General features: G+C 39.9%; 1 protein-coding gene across 1 annotated transcript in view; it reads right to left on the bottom strand.

Moving 5' to 3' along the window:
• RAD50 (RAD50 double strand break repair protein) overlaps positions 1-12,809 on the bottom strand; it is a 101,729-nt gene that overhangs the window by 21,576 nt on the left and 67,344 nt on the right. The window contains exons 15-17 of the mRNA XM_018563226.1: positions 8,926-9,052; positions 6,240-6,433; positions 2,313-2,423 (exon numbers count right to left, since the gene is read on the bottom strand). Of these exons, the coding sequence (XP_018418728.1) occupies positions 2,313-2,423; positions 6,240-6,433; positions 8,926-9,052 (432 nt within the window). The remainder of the gene's footprint in view (positions 1-2,312; positions 2,424-6,239; positions 6,434-8,925; positions 9,053-12,809) is intronic.

Raw genomic sequence — 12,809 nt, 5'->3', positions numbered from 1 at the left:
TGGTGAACACTCAAGAGGCCAACACTAACCCAAAGGGAATGCCACAAACTGGTAATGGTCCTCCCTCACAGCAAAATGAAGAAAATGCTGAAGACTGTGACAAAATGGTACATGGTGGTATGCATCCCTGATGTTGATCAAAGCAGGAAGATTCCCCTTAAGAAAGGACACCACCTCTGAGTGAACAGACTCCATTCTGAACTTGTGAACCTGCACATAGGTGTTGAGTGCTTTGCGATCCAGTATAGGACAAAAGCCATTCTTCTTGGGGACTGTGGACAGAATAGAAGCCCTTGAACCTCTTGGAGAGGGGGACAGGAATAATCACCTGCTGATGTGAAAGATCTGAAACCACCTGATGTAAGTCTATCAGGCACTGAGTGGAAAGATTCATGTTTGGACAGAAAAACGAATTTGGAGGGATAAAAACTATCCTTTATCCTGAAGTTATTAGTTTGTGCACCCAAAATGTGGAATATTCAGAAGCTCACCAAGTCTAGAAGGTGTACCCCCACCCTAAGAAGCAGAGGTGGAGGCAAACCTTCATGCAAAGGGAGACTTCTCAGCGGGCTCGGTGGATGTGGGCTGTCAGGGATGCTTGAAGCCTGAGGAGGTTAAAGACTTGGTCTACTTGTTACCTTTGTCCATGGAGGAGGAAGGGCAAAAAAAAAAGACTCTTATGTACTGAAAAGGAAGGGCCAGATTTACGACGTGGTTCTTTAGGCTTTTTACCTGCTCTTCCCATCGGTAAGATTTTTATGTAATTTTGTCTAGCATCCTTCCAAACAGATGATACCAAGTTTGGTAAGAGCTTCTTAGACGTCTAACCCGCTAACCAGCACTTAAGCCACAACAGTCTGCAGAGAACCACAGCAGAGATGGCCAACTTTGAGATCAAAGGGCCGGCGTCCATAGCTGCATTGCAGACATACTTCAAACCTTGCATCAGCTGCCTAGCCAAATCAACATAAGCAGGAAAAAGCTATTAATTTGCAAGACCTTGGCGCTGCAGTTTGGCCCACTTAATTAAAGTCTTAGAGACCAAAGCAGAAGCCAAAACCAGGCCAAATTAAGGTTCCAGCGATGGCATACCTGGTTCTTGAAACACAGTCTCCGCCTTCCTGTCTGCAGATCTTTGAAAAACATTGACTCCTCAAAGGAAGTCAATGGCAAAGGAAAAAGAATAACCCCAACAGGGATTCTAAGTTGCTAACTCCAAGCAGACAAAACACTAAGGCTACCATGTGGAGGTATGGCCACCAGCAGGGGTTGCCCCTAGTTTTTTTGTTGTGTTCTTGTACCGTGTCCTATTCCTGCAGGTTGCATTACAAGTCAGTGGTTCTAGAGCTAAGATCCTCACGTGTCCTTTAATGAACGGATCAGTAAAAATAGAAAAAATAAGCCACAACAGCAGCTTTGACCCAAAAAGATTTTTTTTGCCACGAGTCCCCTCACTGAATCTTGCAACACGATCACCTCTAGTTCCTAGGCACTACATTGAATATAAATGTTGAATTTAGTTGGGTGAAAATTAATACAAATTAATCAAAGTGTGTATCAACACAAGTTAAAAATGCGTCACAATGCATTAGAATGCATGTCAACATAATATTATGATGTGAGCTGTTGTGCCTTACATGAGTCAGAGCTAAAGCTTCTTAATCAGCAGGGAGCATGAGCTTTGCTGATTGCAAAACTATGGATCTGTCTCAGCAGGGTAGCATGTCAGACCTCGACAGAGAGACCATGACTTTTACACATAGAGCAAGGGTACTTCTATGCAGCATGCTGGCATGGGACAGAAATTTCAATTCAGGCTGTGGCTGCTTTCTAAAGAGAGCAATTTATAAGACTTTGCACACCTTTTGTTTTGTACTACACAATGGGGGACATCAGTTCTTTCTCATAGCAAGGCAATGCTAAAAAGCAGCCATGAGATGGATTTTGATTCAGGTTTACAAGAAGGTTACAGCTTGATTTATATATTCCTTCTTCAGCAGCTCCAAAGCAGCACTACAACATAATAAAAGCTGATCCTGATCACTTCTTAATTGTGCATTTGTTTAGAGCAATCATCGGTCTCATCTACAGTAATAAATCTGACTGGCTTTTATTGTTGGCTGCCTAGGATTACACGTGCAGGGCTTACAAATACACAGAAAAACTGTTGCATAGACTTTTCCAAATGAGATGCAGCTTGATTTGCCTCTAATTGCATTGCTAATTTCCTGGATAAATGTTCCCTTTAGTATTAAGCTGATCTAAACTAAAAGCTCAGTTGAGTATTATTGCATCATGAATGGAAAATTCACCCTTTCTTGCACTGCTCTGTAGCTGGAGTCTTTGCTCTGTAGGATTTCCTTCTTCTCCTGCTGAAGTTTTTCCATAGTGTTATCCAAAGGGAAAACTTGCTCTCGGGCTTCCTGAAGGTAAATATTTTCAAGTAAATGATTTTGCATAACACAAGCAAAAATTACATGTAGTAACAACAAAACTTAAGCTTAAAAGTAGAAGCAAACCCTTACTGAATGACATTTAGGTTGCTAAACCACCGTGGATCACAATCGCCATGTTTTTTTTTAAAATCTCAGTTTTCACTTTTTTTTAATCATCTGTTGTCTAAGTGCTGCTGATCTCCTACAGCCTCTCTGCAGTCACTTTATGTCTGCATGCATGCATTTTAACAAGAAATGCATGCCATTGCTCAGGACATGCTTTTTGATAGTGGCAACTGCAGACAATGTCTACACAATGATGGTCAGCAGAGTCACCTAGACTCTGGGAGGCCATGCGACACTTTAAGTACCAGGCACATAGGGACATCCTATAAACAAAAAGTGCTTAAACAAGGACTTTTAAGACCGGATAACTAGTTATTTTAATGAAAGCTGTACATTTACAAAAATTTACAATTACTTTGGAAATCACTTTTGACATGTTTAGTGTCTTTTTACCCGACGTGACCCCCATCTTTTATATTTTAACAAAAAATTGGGTAATAATAAATGTTTTATCATTTAATATAGGGGAAACTTTTTTTTTTTTTAAATTTCGGTAATTTTTCCTTAATATAGTAAAAAAATAAAACCCCCAGTGGTGAATAAATACCACCAAAAGAAAGCTCTATCTGTCCCCAAGAAAGGGTATAAAATTAATTTCAGTACAGCGCTGCATGACGGAATAAATGTCAGTTAAAGTACCGCAGCGGTAAATACTGAAAAATGGCCTGGATGGGAAGGGGGTTTAACACCGCGGATGTCAACTGGTTAAAGGTTATATGAGACTTAAGTGAACTGGCTTAATTCTTATTTAAAGCGTACAAATGCCCACACTATGCCCAATAAAGTATTTACATATTCTGAACAAGCAGTTATAGAATTTGTTAGAAAGCCCTCATTCGCGTCTTCAGCTATAAGCATTGTGAAGAAATTTACCTTTAACATTTACAACAGAGGCATAGAAATCACATCTTTTCCCCCTTTAGTTTCTAAGGAGATCAGCCATCTACAATAAACGCACAGTTTTTCCAAGCTGCTAGATTGAAACCTGACTTTAGAATCCTTGTTGTGATTTCGGAGTATGAATTACCTCATAGTACCTGCAGTTACAGCGAACATGATTGGATTGTTTTAAAGATCCTTTACTCCTTGTTAAGAATATGTAAATAATGTACTGGCATAGTATGGAGAGAGGAGCACTTTTAAGGTGCCCATACACCTTACGATTATCGTACGATAATCGTATGCGATCGACTTTTCGTACGACAATCGTAACGTGTGAATAGAGTGCCCGACCGATAGTACTGTACAATCGTACGACTTTTGACGGTCAAGCATGTTTGAAAACTTTGGTCGATCGTATGATGTTCGCATGGTTGGTGGCGTTTCCGTCCGTCAAAAGTCGTACGATTAACACTGCGCATGCGCAAACGAAAATAATTGCGGTCAATTACCGCAAGTCGTCCAGGTGTTTTTTTCTAACTACCGCTGATTGAACCTTGCGATAATCGGGGCAGTTTCGTCCGAAAAGTTTCGTCCGATAATCGTAAGGTGTATGGGCACCTTAAGTACAGACAAACAGTTAAGTCTAAGTCTAGTTAAGTCTATACAAACAGAGAGGGATGGCAAATCAAAAAGTATTTGTGGGTTCCTAAATTAGACTGCCTTCAGAGCCCAATCACACCATGTCTGGACCAGATCCGGACCAGAACATTTGCCTGGTCCAAAAATGCATCCCCATTCATTCCTGTTGTAAATAGCGGGGCTAGTTCACACCATTGCGTTCAGTTGCAGAACCGTTAATAAAAAATACTGCATGCACTATTTTCTCTGGTCTAGAACACACCAAAAAAAAACAATTAAACGCACTCACTAGAAAGTCAACTGAGAGTAAAAAAAAATGCAATGGAACACATCAAAAATACACATGAACGTGCTGGCAGAAATGCATCCAGATCTGGACTGGAGATGGCGTGACCAAGCCCTCAGTAATCTTAAAAGTTGATTGTTTACAGCTGATCACATGAAGGCTCAACTAAAACTGGCAATGCATCAATTATATCATTTTACTCTATATATTTTGAGCATTCCCCTTATATCTCCTTGTAATTTCAATAAAAAAAATAGGCATTAGACAAAAACAGGACAGCAAGAATGGAGTTGCTGCCTGTAGCGATCAGGTTTGACCTGTCTATTTTCTTTGCAAGTCTAAGAAGCCAGCATCTGGTTGTTATAAGAAACACATTGCCTTTGCCAATTTAGTAGTCAATTTTTGTTTTAGATCACATACTATAAATTTGGCTTCATTAAAAACCAATGATTGACAGACATTTGGTATCCTTAAAAATTGCTGAAATCACTCAATCACTGTACATACCCATTAGTGATATCAAAAAATAATGACGACGTTAAAAAATACACTTTCTAGAAACCCATGACGTCTCTTTTATATACTTAGAACATAGCTGACAAATCTGATAAGTGCATATCTTAGTATACAAGAAAACCCACAACCTCTTCAGGATTTGTTTACAGTGCATAAGTTTGCCCTACATTTCAATAGTGACTTCACAAACTCTCTCCACTCATTCGTGCCATACTGATTTTTCTACAGAAGTACAAGAAATTTTTTAGGGATTTCCTAAACTTCTGAAGAATCACAGCATGGAAATGTGTTGTGGACAGTTCATAATAATTACCTTTATAGAACAAATATGACACCTCTCTATTGTTTTATTTCAGATATGACACTATGTTATAAAATTTATTTTTCTGCTACCACAAGAAACAATAGTATTTCCATTATCAATATCACAAAATAATCAGTAGAGAATCCCCCCATAGAAGCAAAGGAAAAATTAGAGTTACACTAAACTAGTTAAGTCTTGAAATGCATTCAAGTACCTTAACTATCAACAACAATGTATCTCATTTGTGCATCACTCAGCTGTAGATTCTCAAATCATCTCTGAATTGGTGCAGACACTGTCCTTACTTCTGGAGGGCGATTACTTTTGTTCCCCATGGACCCTGAGTGTGTTGTAAAGTAGCCACTGTTCCAAGCTTATTCCCACGATCAACTACAATCATTACTATACTAAACATGAGATTGTAGTCGATCACAGGAGCAAGCTTGGAACGGAAGCTCCCTCCAGAAGGAAGGACAGTGTAAGCATGAAATCAGAGATGATGTGAGAATCTACAGCCGAGTGATACACACATACGATACATTTTTGTTAATAGTTGGGGAATTTGAATGTATTTTTAAGATTTAACTCCCGAGTTTAGGGTCACTTTAATGTTTCTTTCTATATGTGCTTCCATTTAGAAATCTGGAAATCATGAGATGCATTACCTGAGGAAGTGCTTTAAAAATTAGCATTCAGTCTCATTTAACATTTTAGGTCCCTTTTACATGTATTAATGTGCATGCATTTCATTAAGGCAGGCCACAGGTTTTAACAGACCTGCAGAATTTTTGTTCACGAAGCGCGTCACGACACATTGTAATTGTGCTCTAAAATGCACATGTGGTGCTGTACGTTATCTGGGTGTGTTGGGGTGCCATTCAAAATCAATTACATACTACGCACCGCATTTGGTGCAGTGCGTTGTGGTGAGTTGCAGTTACACTCAGTAAAATGTGTGTAGTCTTGTGTTGACACTAAGCTTTAGCTTGACAGTGCTATTTTGACACATTTAGCAACAGTTAATATATTGTCCACTCCACAGTATTCTCACCCTGATCTCTCTGGACAGGCACTGCAGCTCAGTGGTCATCTCGACACTCTGCTCTTCAAGTTGTTGGCGACGTTGGAGATTACTAGAAATTTGAAGTTTCTCTGCTCGCAACTCATTGGCAGAGCTCTTCAGTTGTTGGATTTGTTCTTGCTGGTCCTGTATCCGCTTGCGTAGCAGCTCAATTTTACCAGAAACTGGAGATTACCAAAAGGAATATGAAGTTAAATAGGTACAATGTGCTGCAGATGGTTAGCCAAATCAGCAGAGAATATGCATTTAACATATCAATTTAGAAATATAACATTGTCAAATCCTTTAATCTGGCTACAAATATTCTAAGACTATATGGTTAACTAATGTGTCAAAGAATTCCTCAAAGCAGTGATTTACAACCAGTGACACAAGAGACCCATGAGGCTTTCAGGTTCCTAAAAGGTTGCCATCTGGAGCCAGTCTGCAGATGTTTGTACAAAAGGAATTCTTTATGTGTAATGTTGACCATACACTGCTCTATTTTTTTTGTTTAACAGCATGCTGAACAAAAAAAATAAATAGAGCAGAGGCCTCCATCCACAACAAGCACATTGACCGAGGAATCCCTGCTTTTCTTTTTGTATTTTTACACCGCTGTCAGAATACTTGAACAGAGCCAGCAGCTCATTGGCTGCCAGCTCTGTTTGTACGAAAATATTCCGACCGGCTCCTTTGATCAGCTGAGTGGATTTTGTCCGGTTCCTCAAACACCACCCGAAATTTGCACAGTGTACGGCACCCTTTACAAAACGCTCCATAAAGTGTGCGGTTATTCAATTCTGATTTACAAGATTTTATTGAATATGGCTGCATGTGTTATTTTTTCACTCATGCAGTTATTCAATGAGCCAAAGATATAAACTGCAATTAGGATTTTTGATTGAACTGAAAACAACAATAACGTCTACGTGCTTTGGTTAATATGGATAACTGCACTTTGCAAACCATCATTGAACCAACAAGAGAATGTACTGTATATGCATGCAGGGCACCTTTGAAATGGCCTTTGAAACAGTCATATTTTTTAACTTTTAAAAGTTAAGTCAATCTGCTGTGTTTCCCTACAATATTAAGAGTATCTAAAAGGATGATAGAGCCACAAGTCTAGAATAAGTCCAGTAAAAGTGTATTTTTCACACCACGCATTTAGAACTTATAGCCAATTCATTTTTGGGGGGCTCAGAAATCCCCTCTCATCAGATCTAAGGAAACAAGACAGCATAACATATTGTAAAGAAGAGGATCTCCAGAGCAGGTAAAACATCTACAGAAACATTTCTTAAAAAGTATATACAGTATATGTAAAAAAAAACATTACATATATGTATTTACAAATGTTTTATCAAAATGTGTAAGGCAAATCTCGTACTATAAAGACATCATTAGATCTGTAAATAACACTTGCATCAAATAAATAAAGTTAGCATATCAACCAAACAAACTAGGGATATAAATGCTATTATACTAAAAAGTTGGCAATAGTAAAAAAAAAAAAAAAACATGCATGCCATCATACATATACAAGTGGAATAAGAGGAATTGTAAAATCATTTTCTACTACTGATATAATCAAACAGTAACCTTAATTTGAACATAGCCATACAATTTGAATGCAGCCACCATAATAGAGAGAATGAAAATAGTTTTTCTAGTACACAAATAAAAATAACAACTGACTTCTTATTTATATTCTGAACAGTCCAACAACAACAGTATCGAGCTTAAGTTCCTAATTTAACTGATGACTAATTTACACATTGAGTATATCAAGTACTTTTTACGTTCAGTTGTTGTGATGTTTGGGGAGCACTAACAGACCACTTTTGAAGCCGACTTTAACGTAAAAGAGGGCAGTCTTTATTCTCAAAAAGGCCAACAATCCATGTCTTTCACATAATCAGCTTTTCTTCAGCATAAAGAAAACATCATATTTGTATCTCACATCAGATTGTCTCATACACTCCCAGTGTCTTAGTTTTGGGACTACACCATATTTTTCCACAAAGACAGTCCTTAGTATTGCTCAGTAGCTTTCCTCAGCTCCATGTGTCTAACCACATACCTGTGTGATTCTTGCAACTGCATACCCTTCGTGGGTAGGTGCCACCGACCCTCTCAACCTCTCCCACCCTTCCTACACGCACCAAAGTCTGCATGTGGTTGTGTGCCTCCTGCACACCCACTACTCTGCTGAGCTCTGGTCCACACTCCTAATAAGGCTGCTCTCAACCACCTCATTAGCCTAGACTGGTCATTAGCAACACCTGGCCCCAGGACTGGAGATTTCATCCCACTCAGAACTCTAAGAAATCTCCAGAGTTTCAGATCCCAGCTACAATCTGGAAAACCTGGAAGAAACTGAAAAGCCAGCTTCTTCCCTGCAAAACTATTCACATTCTGAAAGCTCTCAGAAGAGTCCTGGGTTGACTCAGCTATGACTAAGGCTGAGTAGGGCAGAAACGTGTCAGAGGTTGTGCTTTGTACAGATGCATGTGGAATAAAGTTTGAATTTCTTTGGAAGATTATCATGTGCTGGTTCCACAGTTCCTGGGTGACTATGTTGCCAAATTATACTGTGGCATCGCCATGCACTGCCACACTGTGCAGGAGTATATAAGGGTGTTTCCCAGTGAAATGCTTTACACATACACACCATTATCTAAGGTAAGCTGCTTTTCTTGTTTCTCTTGATTCACCTGCTGAACACTACGATTAAGGTCTACCCCTTGCAGTTTAGTAGCATGTTGTGCTATCTTCCGCTCGACATCTCTCAACTCCATCTGCAAAAAAAACATTGAAATATATTGTGCATATTTTTATCAAGCAGTGTAGAATCATAACCAATGCTAAATAAGCCCTTATAGAGAACCTGGCATTCCCCCAATTTCCATGTCAAAGCTGAGAACCCTAACCAGCACTTTGTCTGTCATTGCTAGGCAGACCAATATGGTGCCAATTTCAAAGCGTACACCACATTATCATCACACACATATACTGTACACAGCTGTTCTCCAACTAGTGTTGCTTACAGCTGTCTAATATGATAGATCATCTGATCTAGGTTACCTAACAAGCCCTTAAGAAAGTTAATGTCTTTGAATTCAAAATGTATTATTGTCCTCTAAAGGGCAACAAGCTGGGATACAGCTGAAAATCCTTCCAAAACGCTCACTTGCTACTAGGGCTAAGACTGATTTTACTTCTGTCAAAACATTTCTCTCAAATGCATTTGGAGATAAAGTGAAAACACTTATCCCTTAATTAAAAATCTTTCCTTCATCTAAATTATGGTAAAATGCATAATTTCACAATTTGTAAACATTTGTAAAATTTTTCCCAATTCATCCCCATTTTCTACAGCACAAAGGGTAATAATTCAAATTCAACTTTAGCAGAAAGACAGTTTAATCTGTCACCTAGACCGCGATCGTCGAACAGTATGCAACCAACTTACCAGGTGCTTGGGTTCGACACATTGCAGATCAGGCGGATGAGTTGTTGGGAGGGGTTAGGGAAGACCTGGCTATCATGGTACACATCAGTACTAATAACAAAAATTAGATTAAGATGGAGTGTCCTAAATAATGACTTGAAGGACTTAGGTGCCAGGATAAACAAAAAGACCTCCAAGGTTGCAGTTTCTGAAATACTGCTGGTGCCACAAGCCACACCAGAGAGGCAGCAGGAGTTAAGAGAGCTAAAGCAGTGGCTGCAGAACTGTTATAAGAAGGAGGGTTCATGGAGAACTGGGCTGACTTTTCAGTTGGCTACCAGCTCTACAGTAGAGACAGACTGCATCTAAATAGGAAGGGAGCAGTTTTGCTGAGGGGGAAAAAAGACAGTTAGTAGACTGTAGGAGTTTTAAAAATAGAATATGGGGGGAGGAAACAGAAATGAGTATAACATATAGATAGCAAGGGTCAATGGCTGCAAGGGTGACTTTAGAAGTCTAATACCCCTAATGTCTCCTTAAAGAGTACCTGTCATCACTAAACTACTATCACACGGTTCAAATCCCAGTTAGGACACAAGGAGCAAGCAAGGAGTTTGCATGTTCATCCTGTGCTTGCGTGAGTTTTCTCCGGGTACTCCGGTTTCCTTCCACACTCCAAAGACATGCTGGAAGGTTAATTGGCTCCTGTCCAAATTGACCCAGTGTGCATGTGGGATAGGGACCTTATAATGTAAGCTCCTTGACCGCAGCGACTGATGTGAATGTGCAACTATGTAAAGCACTGCGTAAATTGTCGGTGCTATATAAATACCTGTAATCACTCACCTAGGGGATTAGGATTTTTTTTTTTAAACGTTCCCGCATTCAGACACATACTAATGCAAACACGCATCAGGTGCGCCTACATATGAAAACGATGATTTCGCCACACGTCAGGTATCGCAGCGTACACCAAACTGAGCACAATATTCACTAGTAACTCTAAATCAGTGACCTGTACAGGAATTTAAAGTGTCACCTTTGGACAATTTTGGGTACTGTAGTTTCTTGATGTGTCATGGGCACACGCAATTTTTAAGCTTGGCAAGTTGGGTATCTATTTACTTGGCAGCGGGGCCAACTAGCTGCAGCATGACAGGCTGCATAACAAGCAAAAAATATATGGCTTTATTTTACATTTTACTATGTGTGTGTGGCTGTAAAGGATGTTCTGTGTCAGCAGCAAAAAATACATTTTTTTGAAAACTTTCTATGCAGCCTGACTGCACAACAAATAAAAACAAGAAGCATTCAATTGGGCTTTAACGAATCATACATGAGGTGCTTGTCATCTGGCATATAAAATGTAAAAAGACAAGTGAGTAGCAAGTGGCTGCAGTAGAAGACTACAGAAAATCACCATTAGCTTCTGTACATACTGAAAAATCAATTTCTTGGAGTCCATTAACCCTTTCGCTGCCAAGCCCTCCGGAACATTTTTCAAATCAGCTGGCCAAGCCATTTTTGCAATTTTTTCCTATTGATTTGATTTTCAACTGCTGCGTTGCTAGCGTTTGTAAAAGACCCCCCCAAACCATATATTTTCTGAAAGCGCAGGCCCGGTAGAATAAAAAGATGGTGATACTAAATTTGTAGGCCCTGCGATAATTGCGCAAATGTTTCTCAAATTAATATTAAACCGATAAAAATACACAATTATGTTGTGTGCGGAGCCCCGAACAGGCTAAGCAATCGATAGCCGACGAATCGACGATCGAAAACGTTGCCAACGTTTTCATTTGTCGATTTTAATCGACTTAATCGATTAACTGTTGCAGGTCTACCGTACGTCCTTGGCAGTGAAAGGGTTAAGGGACACAGGAATTCAGCAACTGGTTATAAAGCTGCCTACAGGAGGATTGGACTCTGGCAAACAAAAAAAAAATTTAAGGGCCAGCCTTCAAAAAAAATTGAGGGCTGGTGGGGCCTGTATCGCTCAATGAAGTTCAAGAAATTGATTTTATGGTAAGTGCAAAAGTCCAGTTTTCTTTCTCGCCCATTGAGGGACACAGGAATTCAGAAACTGTCAGGACATCCAGCCAAAAGCAATCCAAGCGAGGATTGGGCAACAGCAACAAAAGATTACCAGGCCCACAAAACACAACAAAACTGGTGATTGTCTGCAGCTCAAGGAGTTAACTTAAGTGCCTTACACCTGAAGCTGGCATCAGAAGAGGCCTAAACCTCCACCTTGTAGAATTTTAGAGAAAGTGTGAACAAAAGATCAGGTGGCAGCCTTGCAAATCTGGGAAACAGTTGCCTGATGCCAAAAAGCTGAAGATCTAGTCAGACTGTACCTTCACAGGAAAGAGTGGAACCCTACCATGAATTCAGAGAGGATTTGAGCATCTACAGCTGAGTGATACACAAATAAGGTGCAGAATTAACAGTGTACTAGAATGCATTTTTAAGATTGAACTCCTGAGTTCAGTGTCACTTTAAGGCCCCATTCACACTGCGCGATGCGCGATTCGCGCGATATCGCGCAAATGCTTGCATTGAGCAAGCTGGAATCGCGGCAAAATCCGCTCCATCCTTCGACTTCCTCAAGAGTGGAGCATGCTTAGTACATGCTACAGCTTCAACAGATCTCACATCCTTCCAAACCTCCTTCCACCAACTTTCCATAGATATCACATTTCCATATACATGTAATTCCCACAATCAAATGACCCGCCTCCTGGCCAAACAACATGGAGCCGGCTTCCCTGGCAATCAGGAAGTCGGGTGGGATGTAATTACCTGGCTTCCTGATTACCCGGGAAGCCTGTTCCATGGCAGCGGAAGCACCGGTATTGGCGAGTACCGAAAGCAAAATATCGATACTAGTACTCGATACGGAAAAAACGGTATTGGTTCATTCCTAGTTCTGATTAAAACTATTTTTTGTATTGGGACAAGTAGATTTGGCCCCCGCTTTAGCCCTTGGAAAAATAGTTGTTTTAAAAATGTCCACACCCCTGTGATCAGATCCCTTCTGATGGCTTTAGACCAATAAACTAGAATTTGGCAGACTAATGTTACAGCCAAGACAGTGCAAGACC

The sequence above is a fragment of the Nanorana parkeri genome, unplaced genomic scaffold (genome assembly GCF_000935625.1).
Source record: "Nanorana parkeri isolate BGI_ZX_2015 unplaced genomic scaffold, ASM93562v1 scaffold643, whole genome shotgun sequence".
Classification (NCBI taxonomy): domain Eukaryota; kingdom Metazoa; phylum Chordata; class Amphibia; order Anura; family Dicroglossidae; genus Nanorana; species Nanorana parkeri.
This window is presented reverse-complemented; position numbering and strand designations above follow the sequence as displayed.